A 27,927-nucleotide genomic window follows, 5' to 3' on the forward strand; every position below is an offset into this window, starting at 1 on the left:
ATTTTATATTCATGGGAATAAATACATGAATTTGAAAAGATGAACCAAAATGACACTTTTTGTTTTATCCTCGTCACTATGCCACCACTTTGATTGCACTTACGTGTCTTTCCAGCAGATGCACTAAATTCCTTTAATGACTGGATGCTTTTACTCCGTGAAAGGAACTTAACTGTAGAATATAATTTTCCCCTAAAGGATATATGGTTATAATCTCAGGTATCTGCTCTGCGTTCACTGGTGTTTTTATTTTTTCCCCTTCATTGTGCCCAACTTAGTTTCATGAGGTGTTTTGGGTTTTCCTGTCAAATCCAATGTTCACCTGAGAGTGCCTCTCCATCACTATTTGGAAAAGTGAGCTGAGGAAATGTTCTAGGGCTTGCACGCAGGCTAATAGCTTACTCTTAATGTAGGCGAAACCACAGATTTTGTGTATGTATGCAAAGAAAGATTTTTTCCACTGAAAAAATATTTTAAAAATCACCGAAAACTATAATTCTTGTCAAACAAATGCCCAATTTATATTTTGCAAACATAAGCAGAACTCGTATGTTTTAGCACTGATACCTTTTCAAAGAAAAATCTCTACAGAGCGCTCTATAGACAGACGCACAGACACACGGACGGATAGACGAAATGAAAGATGAGTTTGCAATCTCGTTCCTGTTCTGTGGTCCCAGGACGTGAACCCACGCACACCCTCCCTGGGCCCCAGCACCAGGCGAAGTCCCGTCATTCCCCTTGTCAGTCCCTCTGCCAGTACCTGCTTATCTCTCCCAACTGTCGGATATCCTCATCCGACCTTTCACCTCCGTGGGGTCCTCCAGACCTCCCTCCTCCCTCTCCAGCTCTGTTCTCCCTGCAGGACACTCACTTCCAGACACAGACGCACAGGCCAATGAGATTAAGCAAGTATTTATTAGGCACCTCCTAAGTTCAAGGGTTTCTTCATCAGACAGCTCTCCCTTGAACAATTTTGCCACAGCTACTACTCTCCGGTCTAGTCCCAGGGGTCCCTAACGGAGGGCTGAGTTGTTGGGTGGGAGATGGGCAGAGGAAGTCCTGGGAGCATGCCCGCTGCCAGTTCGAGTTTCATTTTCCGTCTTGTTCTTGCATGGGAAGTACAGCAACCTCTGCCATGTTTTTCAGCCACACGTGCTCGGACATCAAGAGTATTCTTCTTCACCGCTGTTCCAGGTGCCAAGGACTTCAGGCAGGGAGCCCTCAGCTCCTCCCGGGAACCTCCCACACAGGGGGCTGCAGGGTGCCAGCCTGGCTTACGCCACCAGCTCCACGGAAGACCTCCAGCCCGGACACTCCTCGGCCTCGCTCATCAAAGCCATCCGCGAGGAGCTCCTGCGGCTGTCTCAGAAACAGACCACCATGCAGAACTTCCACAGCTGATCGGCCTCGCCTTGCAGATTTGCCAAGTATCCGCTTCCTGTGGAAGCAAGACCAAGAGGAAACCAACAGAGTGGGTGTTCGTCAGAGGACAAGCGTCTCCTGGGCTCAGCGCCTGCTGAAGGGAGCAAGTTGCAACTTTAGAAGATGCCACAAGTCGCGTGACAGCTCATGATGCTTTTAATAAGTTGGCAATTTTGTGACCACTTGGGTCCAGTCGAAATGTCTGTACTTTTGGCTAAAAGCCAGCAGCACCTCACAAAAGACAAACCACAAACCTAAGCTCACAAAATTCCTAAGTCTCCTTTTTCAAGGCGAAAGCTGAAAATGTCTAGATGGGGTAGAGATGAAGGGAATCCCTCATTTCCGCGGGAAGTTCTGATTCAAAGGCTGGTTTGTACGGTGGACCTGCTGCTTTGTTTTCTGAGAAGAGAGATTTGAAGACATTTTATTAACAGTGTATTTCCCTCTTTTTCTCCATAGGAACTTATTTTGATAGTCATGTTAACAACCAGGATACTAAGACTGTTCGGGAGTTTAAAAAGCTACTAGTGAGAAACCAAATGATAGATTGTAGAGCCTGATGATTTCAAACGAAGCCATCACCTGCACTGTTCCTTCTACTTCTGGTGCTACAGCTCCAACGGCCCTTCACCTTTTTGTCTGTGAAATGCAACTTTGGCTTTTTCAGTGGAAGAATATGTCGAAGGTTTCGTTTTGTTCTAGAAAGAAAGAAAGAAAAAAATCCCTCCCAAATGGCGGAGGGAGAAGCGTAATGTTTATGGGGTTTTTCAAAATACATATCAAAGCTTAGATTTACATTCTTGATTGTATTCGCTGTTCATTAATAGAGTGCCCATCTCATCACGTGTCATCATTAAGGCCAGTCCCGCAGAATGAGGCTTTCAGGAGGTCCTCACCCATCCTTGTCCTTTGCCGATGAGTCGCTCACAAATTATGTTTGAATGACAGATCTTACTTAAGTAAAACTTACGTGGCAACATTCCTGGGGACCCCCAGATTGTGATTCATGACTGCATCCCTGGTAATCACGCAGTCTGTGCGTTCAAGACCTGCAGATGGAAGCGAGTTCTTGTCAGCCTGTCTGTGCACGAGAAAGAAGTGTGAAGTCTGAGGACATGGGAGAGGAGACGGTTTTCCCTGACTTCCGATTTTATTGTGCTCAACCCTACTGAGTGGCTGTTAGAACCGTCTGTGTGCTTTGGGCCTGATGGAGGTGTCCCCTCCCTTAAGGTTTGATCCCAATGACAGCATATCTCCTCTTCCCAAATTAGCGTAAAGGTTGCAACAACAGGGGCCATTCTGCTTTCTGGTACCTGAGTGACGCTCAGAAAACAGACGTAGGTAACATTTCTGCTATGCGTCCTTTATTATTAGATCAATTAATACTTTAAACAGTAGATAAACAGAATTTGGGGCTCTGACTAATCAAAACTGGTGTCACATATGAAGAATCCTGAAGCAGCTAAGATAGGTTTCTGCGTGGAATCACTGTCCCAGAATCACGTTTTAGCAAGCCTTTCTTTCGTTAAGCCTGTGGACAGCCCTAGAGTTCAGGGAAAGTTGGTTCTGAGAAGTTCAAGTGCAGCCATTTTTCATCCGTGCACCTCTGAAAGAGGAGGGGTGCAAGAGGGTCCGTCTCTCAAGGACGTTAAGTTAAGGAAAGAGACTCCTATTCAGGCTGTCGTCACAGGCTCCAAAGAGCATGGGAGAGAAGACCCCTTGGGGGCTTGATTTTTTACCTCTCGGTCTTGGTTTAACACCCAGAGTGAAAGACTCTCTTTGTACGTCACTCAAAAATACCAGGTTTCCTGAATAATCTTATTAAGAATTTCAGATACCCAAGCAGAATTATATTATGAACACCTTACAGTGACTCCAAGTCGTGGACTTGACAGCACGTGGACTAACTGCCAGGCCCTCCTCCCATTCTGCTCCATGTGGTGAGTGTGTGCACGAAGATTGTGCAAACACGGGCACCTCCTTTGTATAGGACAGAGATGGGCCTCTCTTCTAAAGGGGCTGCGTTCATGATTTGGATGCCTTTCAAACTAGCACAGAAAGATTGTACCTGTATTGTCCTTCTTGGAGTTGATACACTTTTAAATCGGTGTCAAGGCCAAAGAGAACATATACGTGGGGGTGCGCAGGCCTGAGGGATCCCCAGCACTCTAGTGTCCGTCATAAAGCACACTCAGTTTGCCCTTGTTTTCTCTAAACACCTGCCACTTCTACGAATCGCCGAGCTCAGAACAGACTAGCTGTCGTGAAAAGCTTCACACCCGGGGGGGTCTTCAGACACTCAGCTGATGGGATCTGCTGTAAAGGAAGGTCCTCACGTCTATCGTCTGTGCCGCGGAGTTCCATTTACCTGCAATACTCTAAAACGAAGTCACATTTTATGTCTTGTCTTTTCCTCTTATTTTCAAAATTCTAGCAACAGTAACACAAGCCGTACATTTGAGTCAGACTTTTAGAGAAGATTGTTGAGATGAACTCACCGTGTCAGGTGCCTTCTCGGAGCTTCATTCTCCCCATCAGCCAAACGAGGACAGACCGCCCCCACCCACGTCCCCGGATTTCTCATCGTGAGAATCACGCGTGAGCATGGCTGCCCACGTCCCTTGAGGAGGGAGCGTATAGCACTGTGAAACCGTTAAGCATTATCTGTATGATGAGGCTGGATGGACGTTCCGATACGCTGTGATCTGCTGGTGAAGGAGTTTGTATGGCGGTCACCAGAGCAAAACTAAAGGCTCCGGGTCACTCTTCTTCCTCTCTCCCGTTTTGCTTTAAATCCATTTCCTTCTCCATTAACTTTCAAACAGCATTTACTAAAAATCTTTCTGCTTTCAGTCCTTCTGCTGTTGCTGGCCCCAAGTCTGTCACATGTGAACCCTGCCTTCTGAGATCTTCGCATCCGAGTTAACACAGGTATAAGAGATGGAAGACACACATCAATAACATGGTTTAAACGTTGAAGACACACAAGTGCATTAGGTACTCAGAAGAAGAAGCGGAAGTTGTGCATTTGGAAATGAGATCTTGGGTAGAAGTCCCCTTCGGGGGCTGCTCTGATGAAGGCAGAGGAGCCGGCCAGGCACGTGGTGAGCTGGCATGGGAAGAGCCAACAGTGGGCCTGTGGAAAGTGGGTGAAGTTGTCATTGAAAATGAACTTGATCTGATTTGCTACTTTGTGGGGACAGAATTCCTAACTGCACTGTTTGGGGAGTTTTATTTATAAGAGGAGGAAGTGATGCTGTGAGTATAATGTTTGCAATAATACCGCGAGAAAATGACCAGGCCCGTGAAGAAGGTCTACAGAGGAAGAGATCCATTCCGGGGGGAAGGGGAGAGTAGCAAGAATTGCCGAAGGACCAAATGTAAAGTATGAAAATAATGGTAAGAATTCTCCCACCTGCTCCACCGGTTAGCACAGATCTCAGTGGTCAGCCGCGTGGCCACATTAAACCCTCTGTGGAGCATAGTGGTTCTAAATAAATATATTTGACTTCCTTACAGCTACCCACACGTTTTTCTCTGATTTTTATTTACTACCAGACTACGTTTTGATTTTGGTAGCACATGGTTTTCGAGCAGCAGATCGTGGGTTTTTACCAACCAGACTTTTCAAGGCATAAGACTTGTGATGCAAAGTACAGGTGAAGGTCTGCCTGAAGGCTTTGGGCCAAAACAATTCCATGCTTTATGAGCCTCCCACTTAACTGTGTACAGAGTCAGTGCTTACTGCGTCTGCACAGCTTCTTAGTGCTCCAGTGGCCAAACCGATCACTCGGACACTGATTTGCATTCGCAGTAACTCCCAAGTTAATTATAAATAAAACGTCTCCATCCCCTTCATACCAGATTGTTAGACCTGAATGAATTTGTTGGAAGGAAAGCTGGCTACTATTCCGGGCGCGGGGAAGGAGGCCTCCAGTCTTACTCCCCCACTAACTTTAGCTCATGTTGAGTTTTAGCCATTTCATTTCTACCTCCAGGCAAGTCTCCAAAGCCAGCCGCCAGGGCCTGCTTATTCACATTTGTCCAGACAGGAGCACGCAAGTCCACTTTCTGTACCCGCAAACAGATTGTTGACCACAAGACGTTTTTATGGGATGGTAACTTGAACTTCACTTTTACATGTAGTCCAACACATCAGCAGATATTCTAATAGCAGATGAGAGGGTTTCTGTGAGCAGCTGCTGTAAGGTGCTCAAAATGTCATAGGCTTACACTTATTACCTAGTGAACAAAGAGTGTGTACATTTCAGGTTTCTTTTGATATTTCCGGGGTGATTGTCGGTGTTTAAACTAGGACTCCTTTGTCTAGTATTGAAAAGACTTGAAAACCGAAACCTCACGGTACGATCCTCATTCCATGCTTGTGTGTGTAATGGTACGCTTGAGAATTTGTCTTGAGGACACGCAGCAGCATTGACATTTAGGAAAAGAATGTTTAAATGCCTTTGGAACAAGAAACAAAGGTGGCCACCAGCAAGCAAGCGAGAGAAGGCGTGAACGTCTGTCGTAATCGGAGGATCTGGAGTCCACATCTGTTTCCCACAGGGTAGATGGTCATGCGGGTGTCTCGCTTTTCCTTCTTCCTCCAGGTTTTTCTGCTCTGCGGCCACTTCCCTTTTAAAGGAAGGATGAATTGGTAGAAAGGACGGAGATAAAGATGTAAGCAATTTGGGCCTCGTAGTCAATTCCACGGTGCCATTCTGCACAGTGCGGAGCGTGGCGAACAGTCTTCTCAGTGTGCCAGTTAGGAAGAGTACAGGGCCAAGTGCAAGCCACACACCCCGTACTGTTCCTGCTGCAGCAGTGGGCAACGGAGGAGGTGCTGGAGGAACGGAAGCTCCACCAGTTAACTCAGTTGCTCCGAGCACCAGAGGGCTCGACACTGCCCTCCTTCAGAGCATCCTCCGGGGAGCACGGAGACTGGGCTAGGGTTACTCTCCCAGGAAAGATCGCTTAGCAGAGCCACTCCGGACGCCCACTTGTCTCCTGCTTCGTCAAGGTCCATGTTCTGACTCTTCCCACACTCTCATTCCAAGACTATGAGTGTTAATGTACGAAAACACGCAGAGTAAATTGAGCCGCTCGTGGCATCAATACTGCAACTTGAACTCGACAATCATGGTTTGCTGGTCTCAAACGGGCACTTAAATTTTGGGCTGGGTATATGATTTAGTAATCGAATCCTCCCTTCTATTTGTCGATTATGTTTCTACCCTTCGATTAGCTGCACTGTTTTCTAATGTGCTGTAGAGTTTTTGAAATAATTTATGCAAGTGTTTGGTTTCTATGTTTACAATTTATACGGCTTTCCTAGAATTTTAAATGGACATGTCAATAAATGCTATGAATTGGTGTCAAGTGATATTTTCTGTTTATTTCCTTTGCGATGTGATAGTTTTCTCATTCGTAAAATGTGAAAGTTGAATGAGATGATTTTTTTCATCCGCTAATTTTTGTGTCTGTGGTGAGAATGCCTAGTACTTCATTTTCCAGGGAATGAAGTTGAAAGCAGTCTCTTCATTGTGTGCCATCTGCAGAATTGTTTTCACTCACGTTACCCACCAATCGAATCGATGCTTCTGCTAAGCAGATTCATTTGGGAATTAAAAGATCAGAATTCTACAACCTAGAAAGATCAATGAGAAGATCAAAGTTTGTGTAATCTAAAAGGTAATAGAGTAAACCTGGACTTGTTTACAAAACTCAAGAAAGTAAGAACCCCTTGAAACTGAGAAAAGCAAAAGGAACCATGAAAGGCAGTGGTACGTAAATGAAATGTGGAAACCTGGGTAGACTCTTGGAACGACAAAGAGAGGTAGTCAGTGGGAAAATGGTGAAATCTAAATGAAGTCTACAGTATTGCGCAAAGGTTAATTTATTGGTTTTGCTAGCTTTACTATTGGCGACTTGATTTTAATATTTGGGGAAGCTGTGTAAAAGGTACGTAGAGACACTACACTATTTTTGTGACTTTTCTCTAAATCTAAAATTATTTAAAAATTTAAAAACAAATTAATCTGGTACAGATAAAGCTATGGGCCCCTCAACAGAGGCTAGTACGAGCCTGCTCTGGGCATCCACAACCTAGAACCTGCTATGTTTCTCAAGGCAGCCAGCTCCCGCTGAAGTTGAAACCACAGTCAACAACCGTAAGTCTCAGAAGAAAATAAGCCTTCATGAAGGGTCAAGGGTCAACCAAAAGGAGAATTTAACCTAAAAGAGCCAAAATAGACCACTGTGATACAGAATTTAAAATATGTTTCAAGTGTTTAAAGAGGTAACAAAAAGTAAAGATATTATTAAAGTTTAAGCACATTTGACACGACCAAAAATTAATCCTTGAGGGAAAAATAAAAGAATTTAAGATCACGAATATACACACAATGGTCAGATACTCCAATATTTATCCATTACTGAAGAACTAATTATTGTGACAGTTTTAATATATCTCTATTATGTTTTAATAAATACAGATTTAGATTAAAAATGAAAACACTGTAGACTAACTGCTACAACTCATTTGCCTAAGAAATCTTTATGCCCTGACTGTAAATAGGTTCAAAATTATAGAAGAACAAGGAGTCACTAGAAGCAGCTAAGGCTTAGAAGAAAGGTCAGGTTGGTTCCACACCCTGAGACTGAATGCTGAGTTGACATGAATATGAATTTAAAATATATTTGGCATAATCGGACAACTCTCTTCCATGCCGTACCCACCAAACACAGCTTAAGGTAAGAAGAAAGTAAGAAATAATAGAGAATACGAAATTAGATAAGTTAATGAAATGTTTTTATTGGACCATGCAAGATTTATAACTTTCTTCCTCTGAAGATCTCCCTGCTACACCCTTCTGGGAAATGAATGGGGGTGGTGTGTGTTTGATTTCTCTGGTGTTGGGGAATTTAAAAAATGAACAGCCGCAGTCTAGGTAACCCACATTCGCATATTTAAACTCTTTGTCATTATTGTGCCAAAGGGTAACAATAGAAGCATAAAACACATGGATGGTTATACGAATACCTTGAAAATATGCTTTAGTGTAAGTACTTAGATTTTGATTGTGATTTGATGATATACCTCAAATCAGTGGTTTCATTCAACATTTTAAAATTCTGAGATTGTTCTAAAGGAAACATTAGTACAAAGAGTTTTTTTTTTTTTTTTTTAAAGAATGGCTTAAAAGCTAAAATGGGGCTGCCACATTTTAGTACAATGAATGTTAATCTTCCCGCCCCTCACCCCCCTCACAGTAGCTCTACACCGTGGCTGCCTTTGAAGATCAGCAGGGGTGTTTTTAGCAGGACCCAGAACTAGCTATTCCTCTCAGATCCTCCCAAACGCTCTGAGAGATGAGAGTTGGATTTGAAGTCCAAGAACCAGTATATGTTTAGATCATAGTTTTACATTTCCCTGATACTGTTCTTTTTGGATTCCTTGTGGGACAGATGTAATACACAAATTAGGAGTAAAGTTAAAAAAAAAAAACCTAATTCGCCAAATTTAAATCAGAACATCATATATGTAGTCCATTAACTCTAACCATTTTTGCTCTACCTTTCCTGGTCGAAATGCAGATTAGCAAAAAAAAAAGACCGAAATAAAAAACACTGTAACTCCACCACCAGTGATACTACAATCAAGCCTTTAGTAAGTTTTTGTTTTTGTTTTTGTTGTTGTTTTAAAGATAGTCAATTTGATTTTGTTTGGTGATTAGGACTGATCGGGATGATTTGCTTCCTAATTGATCTTACAATAAGCTGTTGATTTGGATTTAAATCATACAAGGGCAGGAGGAGGGCTAGGAGGAGGGCCAAAGATTTGGAATTGGTACAGGATGTAAACGGAAAAGAAGGATTGACAGCCTATTTTAACCACCGGAGGAAAATGACCTTGAGAGCCCACCCCTCTGTGCCTAATTCTGTCCTCCAGTGGGGGGCACTGCCATTAACCTCACGTTTTATGGAAGTTTGCAGGGACTTCCCAGTGTTTGTAGCTGAGATAGAAGACTTCATGGCAAGGCAGTCGTGGTCCAGAAAACAATCTTCTGTTTCTAGCCTTTGGCTTTAATGCTAGGTGTAAGTGTCTGCCTCGATGTCTTTTCCTTGACCGTGAGGCTCTCCTTGACTAGCTAACTAGACATACACATCAGTCCTTCATCATGCATTTCCTGCCCCGGCAGGTACCCCTTTTCCTCCCCCGACATTGGCCACACAGAGGATGAGCCAGGAGTAGCATCTCAGCTGTTTTCACAGGGCCAGCTATTTGCTTTGGCCTCTGACAAAGTCCTCCATGCCTCAACCCCTTTCCAGATAATTAAGGTTTTACCTTCTAAGGTTATTGGCCCCTGGACTTCAGAAATTAGGGTTTATATGCTCTTAACATCAATGGGTTCAAAATTACTGAATTTTCAGATGCCACAAAGTTTGGAAGCATGGCATTGTGGTGGGTGGCAATCGGAATTCAAAACGATATTAACAGGCTAAAACACAGGCCCCCAAAAAAAAAAAAAATTCAAAATTTCATTCTCACTAAATTTAAAGTTCTATTTCTAGGTTTTAAAAACCTGTTAACGTACATATAAGATAGATTATGTATTTGGTCTAATAGGACTTCATAGAGATTTGAGGATGTCAGCTGGCATGTTAGGGACCATTAGAAGCATTGGGGCGTTGGAAAGATCAGCACAGCCTTAGGCTCTATGGGTCGAAATACGTTGCCCCAGCAAGGGATTATAAGAATTTCTGTTTCTTCTGCTGTTACTGTTACTTCAAGAATACAGATGCCATATTTTGAAAGAAATGTTTAGGAATTGGGTGGAAAGCCTGGGAGAAGGGGAACCAGAGACTGTGTCACTTGAGGAAGAAATCAAGAAACAAGGTGTTTACCCTGAGGAGCGAAGTCTTGTAGGGGACACAGCTGTCTGTAAATACGGGAAGTGTTATCATGAGAAGGGGATCGACTTACTTTCTGGTGTTCTGGAAGACAGAACTAACACCTCATGGAAAGCAGGTCTTGGCCCAGTAGGCCAATGCAGGGAGGCCATTTCTCTAGAAGTCCCATTGCCTCCCGGCCGTGGCACTAACCTTGTTCCTCGCCTGTCTCCCAACAGAAGGGCCATGTGTTGGCCCCGAGGCCTCCCAGCCCACCTCGTCCTATCCCAAGACTCTCGTGAGCCTGCGAGGTGGAAGGTTAGGACCCAGACAACTGCAGGGAGAGGCTGCTATGGATGTGACTGAGCAAAACCAGCTCAGGCTCTCCCCAGAGGCGGTATGATGCGGAATATACCATCCCCCACTCCGCTGTGTTTTATTAGGCTGTAAAACAAAGGGAGGAAGAGATACTGTTTAGTATGTCTTGGAAAAGAAACTATGAATACACTTGAATGGTCTTAAATATAAATGGTTTATAAAAAGTCTGCTTCTACTGTTAGAACATGGTATATTTCTTGTATGTGAGAGCGAACAGTCTCAATTTCAATGTTGAGACGCTCATGAAACAGCAGAGAAACTCAATGAAAACTGGCTAGATTATATGGCAATATTACTGATACATGAATGCATTCATTAAACAAATATTCAGTACAAGCTATGTGATAGATACTGTGGTAAGCACTGGGAGTTTAGACTACATTGGGGAATAAGACAGAGCCCCAGCCTCCGCTCCAATGGGGAGGCCACAGATAAACAACGGGGAGGTCCTGGGGACCTTGACAAGACCAGGACCTTGATGAGGAACCGGAAATCGAAAGAACGGCAAATCAGGACTACACTCTTCAGACGTTTTGCCGAGAAGTGGGCAGAGAAGGTGGTAACTGGCAGGTGAGGATGAAAGATAAATGACAGGGTGGCCCAATGAAAAACGAGGAACCCAGTTCGAATTTCAGATAAACCAGGAACACTTCTTAGTTTAAAATATCCTGAATAGTGCATGGGACACACATACTAAAACATTATTTGTTGTTTACCAGACATGCAAATTTACCTAGACGTCTGTATTTTTATATGGGAACTGTAAAACGGCAGGTCCCAGATGTGTGGTGTGCTGCTGCGGATGATCCATGGAGTCGGGGAGGTTATTACCGAGGATGCAGAAGACAGAGGGGCTGGGATTCAGAGCGTAATGGGCAAGTTGGCCTTTGGCGGGGCAGGGTTGTGGGGGCAGGAATGCTATCCCATTGTTCAAAGGAGAGAAAACGGAACACAACACAGGCTCAGGTCAGTCTGCAGATAACGCAAAAACTGACAAACTTTTTGGTTCCGAAAAAAAAAAATTCAAATCAATATGTTACCATTTCTTTAGATTTATAACCTCAGGGATGTTTTAAGTAGGCAGCAAAGTGTTAATTCACAATAAATTGTCCAATCTTATGCTCGCTTAAAAATGAAGTCTGTTTCATTTTCCATGGCTAGTAAAATACATTCAGGTTAATGGTGTCTGTTATTTAGGGTAACATAATTACTGACATGGTGGCATTTATTCTTTTAAATTTGTTATGGTGAGTTTTGTGGGCCAGAGTGTGGTCTACCTTGGTGACTGTTCGTGTGACTGTGAGAAGAATATGTAATCTGCTGTTGTTGGACGAAGTAGTCTGTAAATGTCAATTCGATCCCGCTGATTGACGATGCTGTTCAGTTCAACTGTCCTTACTGATTTTCTGCCTGCCGGGTCTGTCTGTTACTGATGGAGGGGTGTTGAAGTCTCCAAATGTAAGAACGGATTCATCTGTTTCTCCTTGCAATTCTGTCAGTATTTGCCTCACATTTTTTGTTCTTGTGTCGTTAAGAGTTTACATATTGAGGATTGGTACATCGTCTTGGAAATCTGGACCCTTTATCATTTCATAATGCTTCTCTTCATCGCTGATAGATTTCCTTGCTCTGAAGTCTGCTCCGTCTGAAAATGATATAGCTACTCCAGCTTTCTTTCGATCAGTGTTAGCATGGTATACCTTTTCCCAGCCCTTTGTCTTAACTCTATCTCTGTCTTTATATTTAAGGTAGGTTTCTTGTAGACAATGTATAGTTGGGTCTTGTTTTTTAATCCATTCTGATAATCTCTGTCTTTTAGGCCATTCACATTTAAAGTGATTATTGATATGGTTGGATTAATGTCTGCCATCTTTGTTCCTGTTTTTATTTATCGACCTTGTTTTTCATTTCTTTTTTTGTCTTCCACTCTCTCTCTGCCGTCTCTGTTTTTGTGAGTATTTTATATCATTCCATTTTCTCTCCCCTCTTCGTATATCAATTTTACTTCAGTTTTTACTTTGTTAAGCAGTCGCCGTGGAGTTTACAATATACATTTATGACGAATCCAAGTCCGTTTATAAATTACACTATACTGCATGACAGGTGGTGCAAGGACCTTATATCAGAGTTCCAACCTTTTTACCTGGTGGACTGAAACCGGGAGATATGGAGGTGCTTCATTCACAGTGAAACACACAAGAACACGTGACACCCAGACATACACGGTCCCCCATAGTACTGCCCAAGGTTACTGTGCAACTTAAACAGCCTTCAACGCTTTGGTGAAATTCCTGACCGATTTTTCCCTCAATGTATTTTATTTTGCCTAGTCGAGGAACATACTAAATAAATAGATTTCTTTCCTTTCTTGCTTCATTAGCATTGTCATAAACATTTTCTCATGTCATTAAAGACTCATTTTTATCCATCATTTTATGTCTATATGTACATATTTTTCCAAGTTCTTACGTGATTTATCATTTATTTGTCTTGTAGCTTCCATGCATCTGAGTTTATTTCTTTACTAAAAATTTTTTTTCTTTTAGCAACTTGATTGCACTTCTCTTACAAATGTCGTGGTTGGCACTCCTGGTTCCTTGAACATTTCAACAAAGAAACTGCTGATTCCCTCACTACTCTGGTTTAATGTGAACTTTGTAATTAGTCCTGGAGGCGGAGTTGGAGGGCAGGGTGTCAGCTTGGCAGGATGAGGGTTGCAGGTTTCTTATTACATCCTCACGTCCTGACAAAAGGTGCTGTGTATTTTTTTCTGCATAATCTAACCGTCCCCCAATGTTAAACATTTGGCTATTTCTAATGTTCTGCTATTATAAATAACGGCGTCTAATATCTTTGTGTATAAATTGCCTAATTTTCAGATTATTTCCTTAGAATAAATTTCTAGAGTTGAAATTACTGAAACAAATGGTCTGAATAGATTGAAAAGGTCTTATTCCGTATTAGCAATTATTTTTTTTTTTGGAAATCTGGCCCAATTTATATCCCCAGTATCCATTTTCTCAGAATACATCTCATGGCACCCTCATCCGCATTGAGCGATAGAACTATATTTATGTATCTATTTAAATATTTTATAATTTGACCCAAAAAAGTTTCCACATAATTTTCACAGTTATTATTTTACATCTACATTATGTGCCATAGTAATATTGTCTAACTGTTACTTGTCCTTTGACATTTAGGGTTCTTTTCACAATATGTTACATTATCTAGAATAGCAAAGTATTGTAAACAACTGTTATTTTTCCAGACTATTTCCTAGCCTTCTTTGAATTATTTTTCTGTTAGGCGAATTATCAGCAATAGGTCGTAAGATGGAGATATTTTCAGTATATGTGGATTTTAAGGGGCTCTCGTAGTGTGATGAGCATGATTTACTGGAAGTCACCAAGCAAAGAGAGGTCATCCTTGAGACGTGGTTAAGTGTGTGTTAGGGAGGGAGGAAGTGGAGGGACCCTGCTGGCATCTAAGGTCCCTTCCAACTCTGACTCTCTGTATCGTCCCAGTATCCCCTGCAGTCTTGCTGGTAAAAATTTAAAGCAGAAAAAATTTAAATGTCACCATTAGGCCATTGTGGAAATCCGAGTTGCCTTACATGCCAGTTCCTCTCATCCCACAGACCGTACCCACTGGCTCTAGGCCACCCCTACCCCCAAACACTCTTCAAAGGGAATCACCCTAGGAAGGTGGAGGTGAGAGGTTTGTTTACTCCTATTGTGCTGGCTGCCTTCCACCCTTTATCCTGAGATGGGCTGGAGAGCTGCCTTTTCTGAATGCAAATTGGAGATGCCGGGGCGCTATAGGAGGTTCCATTTGTCTCCTAGAAGAATCGAGCTCTTGCATGGATATATCAAGTCCGTGAAAATTATTTTAAAATTTTAAAATAATTTTTTAAACGATCAAAACCCCCTGCCTCTGTGGCAAATACATTCTAGTGTTTTGTAGAATAACAATGGTCTGAAATACCCTCAGCGTTATTAGCCTTGTAGCTCATGTCTGAGGTTTTCCCACCATCTCACATGTCACGTGGCTTGTCATTCAGCCTCATAACCCACTCAGTTGTACATCCTCGCTGCTAGGACAGACTTTCAGAACTTCCCAGAAACATCTGGTTCATTTCTAGGAAGAACACTGCAGTTTCGCTCATATTCCAAAAATGTCCGATGCAGAGTTGCTCTCTTGCCCAAAACCAGTTTCTCCATATTTCTCCAAACCTGGTACGATCCTGGCATCTCTGAAGGTGGAAAACCAACCCTGGAGCCAGGAATATAGTGACAGTATATTTTATAGGACAGTGTATTTTATTTTTTAATTCAGCAAAAAGGCACGCTTGTCTAGAATTTTATTTATAGCCAACCTTTAAACAATTGCATTAAAAGAAAAATGCTAACTGATACAAATCAATGGCAATGCTGTCTTCAGATTCAAAATAAAATCGAGTTCAGTAAATCGAACTCAATATCTAATAGTGGGATGCTGTGTACGTTATTCTCGGGTGAAGCATGGACATGACTGATGTCTATCCTGGAACAGGGAGATAGAAAGAAACAATGGAAAAGTCAATTTCAATTACTGGGACAACAGAGTGAACTTTCCGTATGCCGATTTTACAAGCAGGTTATTCCATAATACTTAGTTTAATTAAGAATGTGTTTCTTTTGTGACCCAGCATTACTGGTTCTGGTGTTCTTTCCCAAGGAAATACGTTCACAGGCCCACAAAGGGTGCACGAGAGGATTTTTGTGGCAGTGTGACACGGAAGTGGGGCTTGGCGCCCATCTGGGAGGGAATGCGTCTCCCAGGTAATGGAGAAGTGAACCGTGGGGACTCACAGTGGAATTCTGTGCCGCAGCTGGGAGCTCTGGACATATGGACAAATCAGGGTAAATAGATCTTAAACACGCTGCTGTCGAATGAATAAAATAAGAGGCCGGAGGAGGTTTAGTTCATGTAAATTCAAAACACCCGAACTTATAATAATTCTTCACTTATAAAACCCATTTGGTTGTCTTAGAGGATGGGAGCAGGGGAATGAGAGAGGGGAATGGGGGCAAAAATGAATTAAGAGTAAAATGAGAGGGACCTTGCAGAGGCCATGCTGACAGCGTGACAAGGACTGAGAGCTGTGATGAATGAACTACACCCTCTGCATAGATGTCCAAATAAGTGAGAGGAACTGCAGGCTGTGTTTTTCGACCAATGTACAATGACATGTATCCACCATTATTGTATCATACAGAATAGGTTTACTGCCCTCAAAATCCTGTGTTCCACCTCTTCGTCCCTTCCTCCCCACAACCATTTGATCTTTTTACTGTCTCCACAGTTTCGCCTTTTTCAGAATGCCATATGGTTGGAATCACACAGTGCGTCGCCGTTTTAGATCGGCGTCCTTCACTTAGTCATATGGTACTTCCATGTCTTTTCATGGCTTGATAGCTTGTAAATCCGTTTTCAAAAGAATGTTTGATTGGAGCATCTCCAAAATGTAAGTTAATGATATTCTGTACTTCATAGATTGTTTCTATGTATATTGCTTTTGTACAACATTGCAAAATTTGAGGAGCCATTTGTTCAACCAATGAAAATAGATATTTGCTCATCTTTATAGAACCATTTTGGCTCCTGTTCCTTCTTGATAGAAATGAACATGTCATATATACAACGATTGCATTTTTGGTTCTGTATTTTTAGTGGGGAAGAGGAACGGCCTCTTGGCACACTGGAATCATATGACTCCGCCTTTGCGGTCCATTGGATCATGTCGCCATTGGCACTGTGCTCCCTTCATGGGTGGGCGCTTTATCGGTCTTCCGTGATTGATCGTCTGTAATCAAGTTGTTGTTGTTGTTGTTGTTTTAACTTTAGCCCTTCTTTTCAGTACAGTTCAAACAACACACCTGCAAATATGCTACGCTGCAGGTGTGTTTTGTACCAGGCAAGCCCGCGATGGAAGCCAAGTGTTACATCTTATGTGTCCTTTCTTTTTCTTAGGTTTTAGCAGCCCTTGGGGTGCTTCTATGCAAATTCCAAAGGCACCCATTCTTCAAGGAAAACTGAGTGAGTTATGAACAACCTGAGCTACCCTAGGAGGGCTTTCCTGACCCCAGCGGGCACGAGTAGCCTTGGCCCCCTGATCCCTACCCTCCACCCAGTTTCCTGTGCATCCTGGACCCCAGGATGCCCTGTGCTGGCATCTCAAACATGCCAAGTCCTCTTCCGGGCCATTCAGAGTCAGGCAGGGGTGGAATCTGCCTCGTAGGAAGCAGGCTGGGGAGGAAAGTGTGCATGTGTGCCCACCTCCTCCCCCCCCACCAGTGTGTGCCCAGCCTCGTGCGCAGTGTGAGTTTATTCAAGGGGTTTATTAGAAGAGAGCTTCCTGCTGCCCTAGGACTTGCATGGGAGGCCCCAGTGGCCACATTCCCCTCCCCCTCACACAGGTAAGTCTGGGCGGGATCTGAGCCTTTGAACAGTGCACAGAATGTGTGTGGCCCTGAGTCTGGCATCCATCACCTCCGGTCACATCTCCCAAGGGAGAGTCTCCATCACCTAACTTGTTCTTGGGTGGGTAGTGTGTGATGTGAGAGTGGAGAGCCGTGATGGGCTGTGGGATGATGCAGGAAAGCTGCCTACACGTCCTGTCACGGAGGGGGAACCGCCCCACGCTCCCGTGGCTGGAAGCTCCGCGGCGAACCGCATTCTGCCTCTTTGTCTGCTTCCATGTCTGTGGTCTGTACATTGCAAGCTCTTGAGCACAAGGCTACGCTCGGTTTCAAGCTGAAATTGCCTGTTTTTCAAAAACTCATACTCTGTGTAGTAATTTGCAAGGGTTGCTGTAACAAAGTACCACAAACCAGGTGGCTAAGACCAACAGAAATTTATCGTCTCACAATTCTGGAGGCTGGGAGTCTGAGATCAAGGTCTCGGCAGGGTTGATTCCTTCTGAGGCTGGGAGGGAGAACCTGCTTCAGGCTTCTCCCTGACCTGGTGATTTGCTGGCCATCTTTTGTGTTCCTTGTCTTGTAAAAGCGTCACCCCGATCTGCCTTGACGTTCACGTGGCATTCCTCTGTGTGGGTGCCTGCGTCCATATCTCCCCTTTATATAAGGACAGATTGGATGAGGGTCCCACCCTTCTCCAGTGTGACCTCATCTTAACCAATTACGTCTGCAATGACCCTGTTTGCAGGTTACACTCTGAGGTACCAGGGCTGGGGCTTCCGCCTATGAATTTTGGGGAGACACAGTGCAGCCCATAACATTCCCTCTCAGCAGTTTCTCTCGTTTTGACCTGGTGACAGGAATCTCTGAGGTAAAAAGATCTTTTTCAAGGTATAAAGAACAGGACACATTTTTCAATGACGTTCAACAAAGAATCACTGTGGAAATGAAGATCACCCAAATGGGAACAAGGAAGAGCTGTTTTCTCAGAGCTTGCTTTTGTCAAGGATCAGCCACCACCATTTACATAGGGCAGACTCAGAGGCAGACAGGGAAGTGATGAAGCTTTTTAGTGAAAAGGAGGCAGGTCACAGGTCGTCAGCTGTGCTTTCCATGGAGGCTGTCAGTGTAGGGCAGCTGTAGGCAGAGTGTCCTGTGTAATTGGTTAGGGGTGCATATTTGGCTTTCTCTGGTTGGTCCTAAGTTGGAAGTGGGTGCATAAGTTAAGTGAACTGAACTGTCAGCTATTAACCAAATCCTGGCTCTTTGGGTTGATGGTTATGGAGGTGGTTGGTCGACTCTCTGATCTGGTTGCTGCAGAGAATAGTTTGACTCCCTCGAATGGTTGCTGCAGGGAACGGGTTGGCTTCCTGGACTGCTTGCGACAGATTGTGGGTCAAAGTTCTATTTTTAGACATGGCCTGGTTTTTGTCCATTTGTATATTTAGCCTTTCATCACAGAATTAACTTGTCGGGTAGATTGGCCAGTTACTCAATTCCACAAATGACTTAAAATATATATATAGTCATAAACTTATAAAAACAACAATTAAAATTTTTTCCAAACTCAAATCTCAGATTTTCCCAAGAGCCTCGTCCTTTGTCTTTGATCTCTGTTGTTTCACTGCAGTTATTTGCACAGGGCACATTCCTGGGTCTCCTCTGATTTACTCATTCCTCAAACATTGACTGAGTTTCTGCTGCACACCCAGGCGCTGAGTAGGTGGAAGAAATCGGAGGCTAAAGACACAGTCCCTGCCTTTAGAGAGACTAGGGAGAAAGACAGGCAGATACTGCTGTCCAAAGTGCTCATTTATCAAAGATAAACAGAGCTGGGCACAAGAGCGATAAGGACAGATTTAATCAGTCATAACTGCTGCAATGGGAATAGGGTCCAGTGTGAACTGAACTCAACTTTGATTTGTATGGAGGACACTGGGCATTTTATAGGGAGAATGAATGAGTAGGGTGGGGTTGTTTGTGGGGGCTCCGTAGAGTCAGGGGAGTGAGAAATGACAGAATTGGTCAGCGTAAATGCTGAGTAGGTCAGCTGAGTCTGCTAGCTGACAGTCATCGAAGTTAGGATTGTGTCCTCCCACAGAGGCTGGGAGACAGGCGCTGGACTTCCTGATGATTGCAGTTTAAAGGACTAGTTCTCAGGTCCTGAGTTATAGAAGATATAGATATAATTATAGATCTGTACATCCCAAAGGCATAGAGGAAGGATTCACAACTAAAAGCACTTTTTAGTAGATGCTGTAAGAAAGGGTAGCTGGGGCTTGCTGTCAGGCGTTCGTTAGAACAAACAGTAAAATATTTTGGCAGCCTATTTATACCCTAGGGATATAGCCTTGAGCTGTTAGGAACTATGTTAGTGCTTAAGTGTCTTTTTTTTTCTTTAAAAATTTTTTATTTCTCAATTACAGTTGACATACACTATGATATTAGTTTCAGGTGCACAGCATAGTAATTAGACATTTATAGACCTTATAAAGTGATCAAGTGATAAGTCCAGTACCCATCTGACAGCATATATAGTTATTACAGTATTTTTGACTATATTTCTTTATAGACCAAGGTTGAGACCTAGTAGAGAAATGGGCTCAGAGGAGCTTGGCTAGAGTTTGGTCCAAGACAGAGTCTTTGTCACAGTGCTGTCTTTGAAGTGAGCACAGGCCATTGAGGTGAGGCATGTGTGCACACATGTGTGCGTGCATCCATCCATCCAGAGAAGAGGGGACAGCGTGACTTGGAAGACTAACCCCTTAAACTAGATGAGTCCAATCAGGAGAGAGAAAGCAGGGGTGGCAGTGGGAGGAGCAAGGGTGGGTCCAGGTTTATGGAGCCTAAAATGTGTACATTTAGAGGGCCTTCCTTTCGAAAAAAATTAGGTAGAGGACCTTGAGGTGGGGGTGGGTGGGACATACAAGTAAGGGGACCCAAAATTCAAGCTTCTCTTGGTTCACAGCAAATCTGCCCCTTGGAAAGATATGTTCCAGGCCATGGGAAGAGCAAGAATGAAGGCGTGGAGGATAGAGAGGTCTGGCATGTTTAGGGAGCTGAGATAATTCAAAACTGGGTTTGCTTGAGGAATATACGAGAGGTAAAGCTAGAGAAGTGTTGGAATTCAATTACAGAAGGTCTTATGGGTCCTCCTAAGAGAGTAGAGTTTACTCTGTCAGCTGTGGGGAGTCACTATAGGATTTTAGGCAAAGTAATGAGTTGGTCACTTATTTACGTAATAGAAAGATCACTCTGGAAGTGTGGAGAGTGAGCCGGAGTCAGAAAGGGCTGGTGGTAGACACCAGGCGAGACAAGGCACCGCTACCACTTGCCAACAAAGACTGTGGAATCAACACCATAGGGATAAACATGACTTCAGATGGATGGCAAGGTTCAGAGAGAGCTGTTCTTCATCAAAAACATTTCTAGATTGTTATTTCTCTAAGTTTAAAAATATGCTTACATATATTTTTGTAGCAAAGAGGCCCAAGCTAGCCTAAGTCTTGTTTTCGATTAATCTTGCATGTTACAATATTTCAGTTTTAATAGAACATTCTATATTTGGTTTATTCATCCTTGGGTATCATACATATAAAAAGGAATAGATTAAAATGATTTTTAAAGTCAGGTCATTGTGCCGTACCTTAATGTTTACTGGTCTATAACTACATAGGACACTTTGAAACAGAATGCCCCAAACAGAATGGGCTTTGGGTCACACAGTCTGTAACTGTGCTGAGGAGAGCACTGATTACTACAGGCAAAATTTTTGAATGAAAAGTACATCTACTGTTAGGCAAGTCCTACCGCTTTATACCAGGAAGCTCTTAGACCCCCTGGGACTTGATACTCGATTTTACCCTCAGGTCTTCCTTTTTAGTTTATTGACAAATCTTTGCTAGGATTGATTCCACGCTGAGAATGTATCTGAGATACAGCATCTGGGAAGCATAGTTATCAAATTATATGACTGTCTTTTGTGTCTCAAAGGAAAGAGTGATGGTTTGGATTTGGTCTGCCTTCCTCTTCGGCAGGTGAAAGAAAAGCAATTGACAGAATACCTGAATTTTAATGTGACAGTGGCAGCAACTACATATCATTCACTTTGATGTAGTCTAAGACTCTTCCTTCTAATGGACCCATCTTCCTTTCCTCCCCACCCTGTTGGCTGAATTCACAGTGACAGGCGACATCCTTGTGCTAAGTGATTCAGAGAGAACAGGAATCAAACCAACTGGCTTCTTCAGAAGTTTGGTTATTTCGACCATCTATAGAGAAATGGAGGCTGTGAATGCAAAGTGACAGTCACAGTTCCCCTGGGGGAAGGACTCATTCATTTAGTCATTCATTGGGCAAACCTTAGGAAGAGCTTGCTGTGCCCCAGAAGTATTAACTGATTGTGAAGGAGGTTCATTCTTGATGGCTGCATCTCAGGCCAGAGCAGCTAAGAGCACCAGCTCACAGTCCCCCAAGATGATTGGGAAGGCTCCAGGCAGAGCAAGCATTTGATCTGGACTCAGTGCAATGGCCTTCATTCTGCAGATGGAGTTGGGAGGCAGAGTTGGAAGGTAGCAGAGAAGCAGAGTGGGCCAATCTGAACCCTCCCTTCGCCTCCTGAGCTGGGGGTCAGGCCAGGGAAGATGGCTGGACTCATGAGAAGAGCCGAATGCCGGGCTCTAAGGTCTCCATCATGAGGAGTCACCGAAGGTTGTCAGCAGGGACGTGACAACACTGGCAGCTGTCCGTGGGGAGTGGTGAGCTGGGGAGGAAGATCCTGGAGGCAGAGCGAGCGGAAGGAAACATTCTTGAAATAATGCGGGGACGATGTGGCGAAGGCCAGAACTAGGGTGCTGGCAGGGCGAATGGCACCGGATGGCCACAGAAGGTATTATTGAAGAAATAGCAAGAACTGGAGAAGCGCCGGACACGGGCATGGGCACAGTGGGGGCATCAGAGGTGATCCAGTGGTTCGAAATGACATAGGTGCCCTTGACCGACGTGCGGGACAGCAGATACCTGTTTGGGGTAAGAGGGTTATGAGTTGAACTTCAAATGTGTCGACTAGAGGACTAAGTCTCCTGTTTCTTACGCGCCACCCTTTGTGCCCCGAAGAAAGCGATGGTTAAAGCAAGTCCCATGGAGACGATCTCGAGAAAGGATGTCGTCAGGGCTCAGAGCGCCCGAGTGCCTCTGGAACTTAGGCGTGAAGGCAGCCCTGGCCTTGTCTTATTCGGATCCCCCTTTTTCTTCTTCCTTCCCTTTTAGAAGAAATGGACGTTTGAAGGTAAAAATGACTAAAATAATAGAAACCACATCAGGGCTACTCCGTTCCTGCCGTTATCCATAATCAGAGGGCGATCGACATTCTCAGGGCTACGGTTCTCTGTCTCAGGCTTCCAAGTCCTTGGGCTCGTCTGGAGTTAACTTCAGCAGTTTATCCACACAGAGCAGAATGAGGGTGAGAAACCAAAGACTCCAGCCAATCGCAGCCATGATCCAGCCGTACTCATCCACTCCAATGCGGCAACACCGGGCTGCTTGTGGGCAGAAGTCCACATCTGGTAGGGAAGAGACAGCAAGAATGCCGGGGGCGTCACACCGGGCCCGCCCAGCTCCTTCGTAACATTCGTGACAATGAGAACAATAACACGGCAGCTAACCTTTGCTAAAGCTGGCCACGCGGTACGCTGAAGGCTCGGCACGCGTGACCTTATTTGTCCCTCACTAAGTGATAGGTAGTCATTATGCCCATTTTACACGAAGAAACCGAAGCTATAACTTGAGCCAAGGTCATGAGATGGCCGAACTAGAACTCACACCCGAGTCTGCAGGACTCCAAAGCCATGTTCTTAACCCCTACATATTATTGCTGACTCTCCTTTGCAAGCGCCCGGAAGTGGATGCCTTTGGTCATTCAGTGAGAATGGAATAAAGGGAGCCAGACTTAGAAAACAGCAAAACTTCCTATTAATTAGACATGTGTAACAGCGGTCGCTCGATAAAGTACCGACCTCCTTGTGGCTGGAAGTATTCAAGTAGAGGATGAACAGAAATACGCAAAGGGTACAGAAAATGAAGGTGCTGCCTTGGGTAGAAGTGGGACTCATTGATTTTTGTGGTCTTCCTACCGCCATACTGCCACAAGTCTTTGAACTCGGGGCGTCTTTGGCTGCTGTCCTGGGGATGGGTCCTTAAAGCTACCTATACCAAAGATGGTGAGCCTAGACGGGGGCCAAGGCTGAGACAGCTTTTTAGACAGACTCTGCCCACAGTTCTGGGGGCCCTGAACAGTCCACAGCAGTGCGCAGGAAGGTCAGGCTGGGCTCACCCGGATGATGCTGATTAACAGAAAGCCAAGAGGCTTGAGTTTCCCTCCCAGCCCCAGGGCCAGCTCTGGTCAGAGCAGTTGGCAGAAGCTTACTGAGGCACTGCTCCAGGGTTTCAGGGTCTGGATGGTGGGCGGTCAAGGTTGAGTTGCTGCCACTGCTTGCTTCTGGAAGAAAGACAGGAGACAGTCTCAGGCACTAGGAAAAGCCATTCCCAGGCATAGAGTTTGGCATCTTTTTTGTAAACCAGTAGTGAGCATTACAAAAGTATTACAGAAGCTCCAGTCTAGGCTTCATGCGACAGAGCCAACCCCTGTTACGCACAGTTTCTATGTCGAAATCCTAACTCCAGTAGTGACGATATTTGGAGGTAAGACCTTTAAAGAGGTAATTATAAGGTGAAAGGGGGTCATGTGGGTGTGCCCTCCTCCAGGATGACTGGCGTCCTGTGACGGGGAGAGACCCCAGGGATGTGCGCGCACACAGGAACGACCACGCGAGGACGCAGAGAGAAGGTGGCCATCTGCGAGCCGCGGAGAAGGGCCTCAGGGGTGGCCAACCTTGCCAACGCCTGGGCCTCCAGACCTGTGAGAGGATAGATCTCTTGTTGAAGCCACTCAGTGTGCTATTTTGTTACGGCAGCTCTCGCAAACTCATACACCCCGCTTTTCCTATCACTGTCTTCTCTCATTCAGAGATGCTTTATCTCCATTTCCCCTTGTCTTTAATTTTACAGCTTTCCAAACACTCTGTTTTGGCTGCTTTCTGTGCAGATACATACATACAAAACGGTTTTTCTAGTATCTGCTAACACACTCATTTAAAAATCGGGAGTATCTTTTCATAGCTATGTCCAGTTCCTTTCCAAACCTTGAACAAATAAACATTGAAATCTGACCTTGAGTCTGGATTTCTGAGAATGATAATAGTATCATTGTCAAAAAACGGGAGATGGTTATCAAAAAGAATTAAACACCATACAGGCAAGTGTGGAGGCTGCCAGCATATGCAGCGCCGAGAATTGCCCCTCGATTGATAAGCATGGAGCACGACGATCAAAGGACTTCGGCGGGAATTCTCGAAGCTCTGCCCAGGTTCGGGGGGTGAGGTGGGCTTGCGGAGATGAACACGAGGGTCTCCAGGGAAGCAGAAAGAGTGCCCATGCTCCTTCTCACAAGACAGTGCGAAGACAGGTCATCTCGGCCCCCTCTGCCTCATGCAGCAGCCACAGGTGACTGTTTTAATTAAAAAGTTGAGTTTCTTGGTCAGATTAGCCCCATTTCAGGTGCTCGATCACGATGTGTGGCTAGTGACTGTCATGCTGGCAGCCCAGCAGAGAGGAGAAACACTGCTCTCAGCAAAAAATGTTCTGTGAGTGCCAACCTACGTAGGTCAAGACCAAGAGACCAATCTGGGAAAATCTTTCTAGAAATAGTATTGCTGTTCCTTCTGCTTCTTGGGAATGCAGAAAATAAAAAATGGATTGGAAACTCTCAAGGCTCCACTGACTCTAGATCAGCATTTCCTTCAAAGGAGCTTGTTGTCACATAGCAGGACAAGTTAAGAAGAAACTTCTTGAATAGCTAACGGCATGAAATTGCTGCTCGGACTAATTTTATGCCGCCCACCCCCAAGCCGGCCAATGTCCGTCCTAAAGTATAGTCATTACCTCGATGCAATCTGGTTGTTACTGTAAATTATTTACAGCTGAATGGCTTAGAGCTCCGTCTTTGTTTTGAAGGCATGGAGTCCTCCATGTTTTAATGTTCCTTGTAACCCAGACAACTTCCTTGGCCTTGACTTTCACCTCCCCTCTCCCCTAGAATGGAAGTGGTCCCTGTTTCGAGCAAGCGAGTGGGAAAAAAAAAAAAAAACCCTAGAGAATTGGATGCCAGGATTAGGGTAAACCATATGAAATTGCCATTTCTGTGGGTCAAACACTGTTCAGTATCAGCAATTTTATATGGTTCCAACAAAACTTATAAGTTCCTAAGATTTAAACAGCACCCTCCTCCCTCATAAGCAGAGCCAGCCAGAGACTGGTCCCCCTTGGGGTCACCTCCAAAGTAAAGGCTGCTAGGAAGACCCAGCTATTCAGTATAGTTAAATTTGTCATGTTTTTTTGAGGCCCTATCCTAAATAAGGCGCCGTGAATGTAAACAGAAAACACTCTTATTTGGGGAAGAGTTGTACTAGACAATAAAACCATGAGTTAGTTTATTAAAAGGTATCTTACCTGCGGTCCAGTCATTTCATCTTTATAACAACCCTACATATAAGCTTTATCGTAAATGAGGTAAGTGGGACCCAGAGAGGGTAAGTAATTTGCTCAAGGTCACACAGCTAGCAGGTCGTGCAAGCCAGAATTGAGCCTCGCTGGGTTCGAGAGCCCACACTCTGAGCCTCCATAGGAGAGACTATGAAGATGAAAGACAGATACAGGCTGAAGTGGGGGCAGAGAAGATTGTTTTTGAGAGAGGGAGAGAGACTCTTGTGAGGGAGCCAGTTAGAGACTCTGAGGGGAGGAGGAGGATCAAAGCCAGAGGCAAAAGCCAGGAGCACGGGGTGCAGAGCCCAGCCTGGGGGAGCTTGATGGGGATGGCCTCGGTTCCTCCAGCCTCCACATGGCAATAGCCCAACCTCTCCCGTGCCCGGGGAACGTGGGAGAATGGTAGGCAGCTTATGGCAGCTTTCATGCCTTAAGGTTTCGTTTAGTCTGCCAGGGAAGCACAGGGTCAAGGGAGGGACGGAGCACCTCAGGTGAGGGGAGGAGGTGCCAAGGAGAAGCACAGCGGGTCGGGGGCACTGAGAAGGGGCCACGGAGAAAGAGTACCCAGGAGGTGTCCATTTAGGCTGATTTGGTCCCTCGATGGGAGAGAGACTGTACACTGCTTTTTCCCCCTCCTTTGTGGCAAAGGTCAGCAGAGGTGACCGCCCCGTGTCCTAGCTGAGGACAGGAGTAATCTTAGACTACCCCATCCACCCCACCCCACCCCCACCACCCCACCTGCCGCAAATCACTGGATGAAAAAGAACTGTTTCCTCTTTCCTTTATGCAGGACCAACCCTAGCCAAGGAATCCTCCTTTTTTCCCCTCCCTCCGTCCCTCCCTTCCCCTTCCCCTTCCCCGTGTGGCTGAGAATAAAGCTCACAGTTCTACCTGCCAAGGAAGCCGAGCGGAAGGAGCAGAGGACCAGGCTGAGGACCAGGGCAGCGCGAGGCACGGCGGCGAGGCGCTTCATCCTGGAGAGAAAGGCGTCTGCCTGCACCATCGCCCCTGACGTGTGCTGAGTGCCAGGTGTCCTGTGTGTGTCCTGTCCTGCAGGAGCTTGAAAACAATGCTGTCAGAGGTGAATTTCTACTCTGTGTTTTGGGGCAAACAGAGGGGGTGGAGCAAAGGAAAGTTCTGTCACACTTGCTTTTAACCTCTCTAGAAGGGAAGCCAAACTATGTGGCTGGGGGGAGAAGGGAGGGGCAATTATGCGGTGTTTCCTTGAGCTCATGTTTTTTTTTGCCCATACTGAGAAAAAGAAAAAAAAAAAGAGGGCTGGAGAGAGGCTGGATTGCCTATTCCTTGTAGCCTGATAGTGAGTGCACACTTACTATGTGCACTATGCTGAAGTCTGGGAGAAAAGCACTTTCGTTTCAAACACACACTCCGACACAGAGCCGCGACTCGGGAAGAAATACATTGATTCTCAGCGGCAAGCAGCCGCATCTGTGGATGGGATGCTCCGTGAAGGTGGCATTTGGGTTGGGTCTTGAGGGATGGATAGAATTTGGACAGGCAAAGAGGAGACGACGGTATTGTTGGCAGAAGGAACAGGTGAGTGAGGGCCCAGAGGTATAGGTGCTCAGAAGTCCACTGTGCCCCCAGCACAGATGAGGGTAGGGGACCCGAGGAGAGCGAGGTGGGGAGGGGACCAGTGAGGCCTTCTGATGCGCCACACCAGGGAGTTTGAAACCGTCAGGAGGCAACTCGGAGACTTTGTGAAGATTTTGAACGGGGTAATAACTTGATCAGAGCACTGCCTTCAGCCTAAAACATTTATCGAATATCTACCGTGAATATGGAAGGCCTCATCTGGGACATTTGAGACTCAGAGATGACCAAGACATGATCCCTGCTTTCCCTACTCACAGTCCTGCAGGGAGACCGAGCAGTGAAGAAAGCATTGAGAGGCAATATGGTAAGACCCAGATATGGGTATCTTCCAGAGTTTGGGGCTGTAGAACAGGAAGGGGTCAAATCTGCCTGAGAGGCACAAGGGAGGGATTCACAGAGGAACGGATTTGCTAGAAGAGGCACTTTTCTCTAATTTGTCCAAAGGTACAAATTAGTGGTGGCCCTATCTTCATGGGCCTAGGGGTTGGGGGCAGAAGCGAGGGAGGCTGATCTGCAGGCAGTGTGCAAAACTTCAGTTTCAGTCTACCGCTCGGTT

The 27,927-nt window shown here is 44.9% G+C and overlaps 3 protein-coding genes and 1 long non-coding RNA gene across 15 annotated transcripts in view; 3 read left to right on the forward strand and 1 right to left on the reverse strand.

Annotated features, from left to right (window-relative positions):
* The window catches only part of KIAA1549 (KIAA1549 ortholog), a 109,024-nt gene extending 102,216 nt beyond the window's left edge, over positions 1 to 6,808 (forward strand). Inside the window, exon 20 of one of the 3 annotated variants that reach the window (XM_039861040.1) lies at positions 1,150 to 6,808. In XM_039861040.1, coding sequence (XP_039716974.1) covers positions 1,150 to 1,404 — 255 coding nt within the window. In that variant the 3' untranslated portion in view covers positions 1,405 to 6,808. The remainder of the gene's footprint in view (positions 1 to 1,149) is intronic. The other 2 variants (XM_039861041.1, XM_039861042.1) reach the window with 2 other exon arrangements.
* A 2,106-nt stretch (positions 6,809 to 8,914) lies between these two features.
* LOC120601246 (uncharacterized) lies at positions 8,915 to 16,687 on the forward strand. Its single transcript, XR_005652410.1, has 3 exons — positions 8,915 to 9,094; positions 10,557 to 10,714; positions 16,043 to 16,687. It is a non-coding gene; the product is annotated as an uncharacterized LOC120601246 (long non-coding RNA).
* A 4,006-nt stretch (positions 16,688 to 20,693) lies between these two features.
* TMEM213 (transmembrane protein 213) lies at positions 20,694 to 26,819 on the reverse strand. Of its 2 annotated transcripts, none has more exons than XM_039860596.1 (3): positions 26,646 to 26,819; positions 23,581 to 23,652; positions 20,694 to 22,717 (listed from the first exon to the last, which is right to left on the reverse strand). In XM_039860596.1, the coding sequence occupies exons 1-3, from the start codon at positions 26,755 to 26,757 to the stop codon at positions 22,548 to 22,550; spliced, it is 354 nt and encodes a 117-aa protein (XP_039716530.1). In that variant the 5' UTR covers positions 26,758 to 26,819; the 3' UTR covers positions 20,694 to 22,547. The 2 variants fall into 2 exon arrangements, with proteins under 2 accessions (XP_039716530.1, XP_039716532.1); XM_039860598.1 differs by having other exon boundaries at positions 23,581 to 23,649; positions 26,646 to 26,785.
* ATP6V0A4 (ATPase H+ transporting V0 subunit a4) overlaps positions 26,681 to 27,927 on the forward strand; it is a 56,628-nt gene continuing 55,381 nt past the window's right edge. For 3 of the 9 annotated variants that reach the window (XR_005652335.1, XM_039860593.1, XM_039860586.1), the window contains exon 1: positions 26,681 to 26,835. The gene's annotated coding sequence lies outside the window, so the exon portion shown is untranslated. The remainder of the gene's footprint in view (positions 26,836 to 27,927) is intronic. The other 6 variants (XM_039860589.1, XM_039860588.1, XM_039860591.1 and 3 more) reach the window with 4 other exon arrangements.

The sequence above is a fragment of the Pteropus medius genome, unplaced genomic scaffold, assembly GCF_902729225.1.
Source record: "Pteropus medius unplaced genomic scaffold, Ma_sr-lr_union100, whole genome shotgun sequence".
In the NCBI taxonomy this organism is placed as follows: domain Eukaryota; kingdom Metazoa; phylum Chordata; class Mammalia; order Chiroptera; family Pteropodidae; genus Pteropus; species Pteropus medius.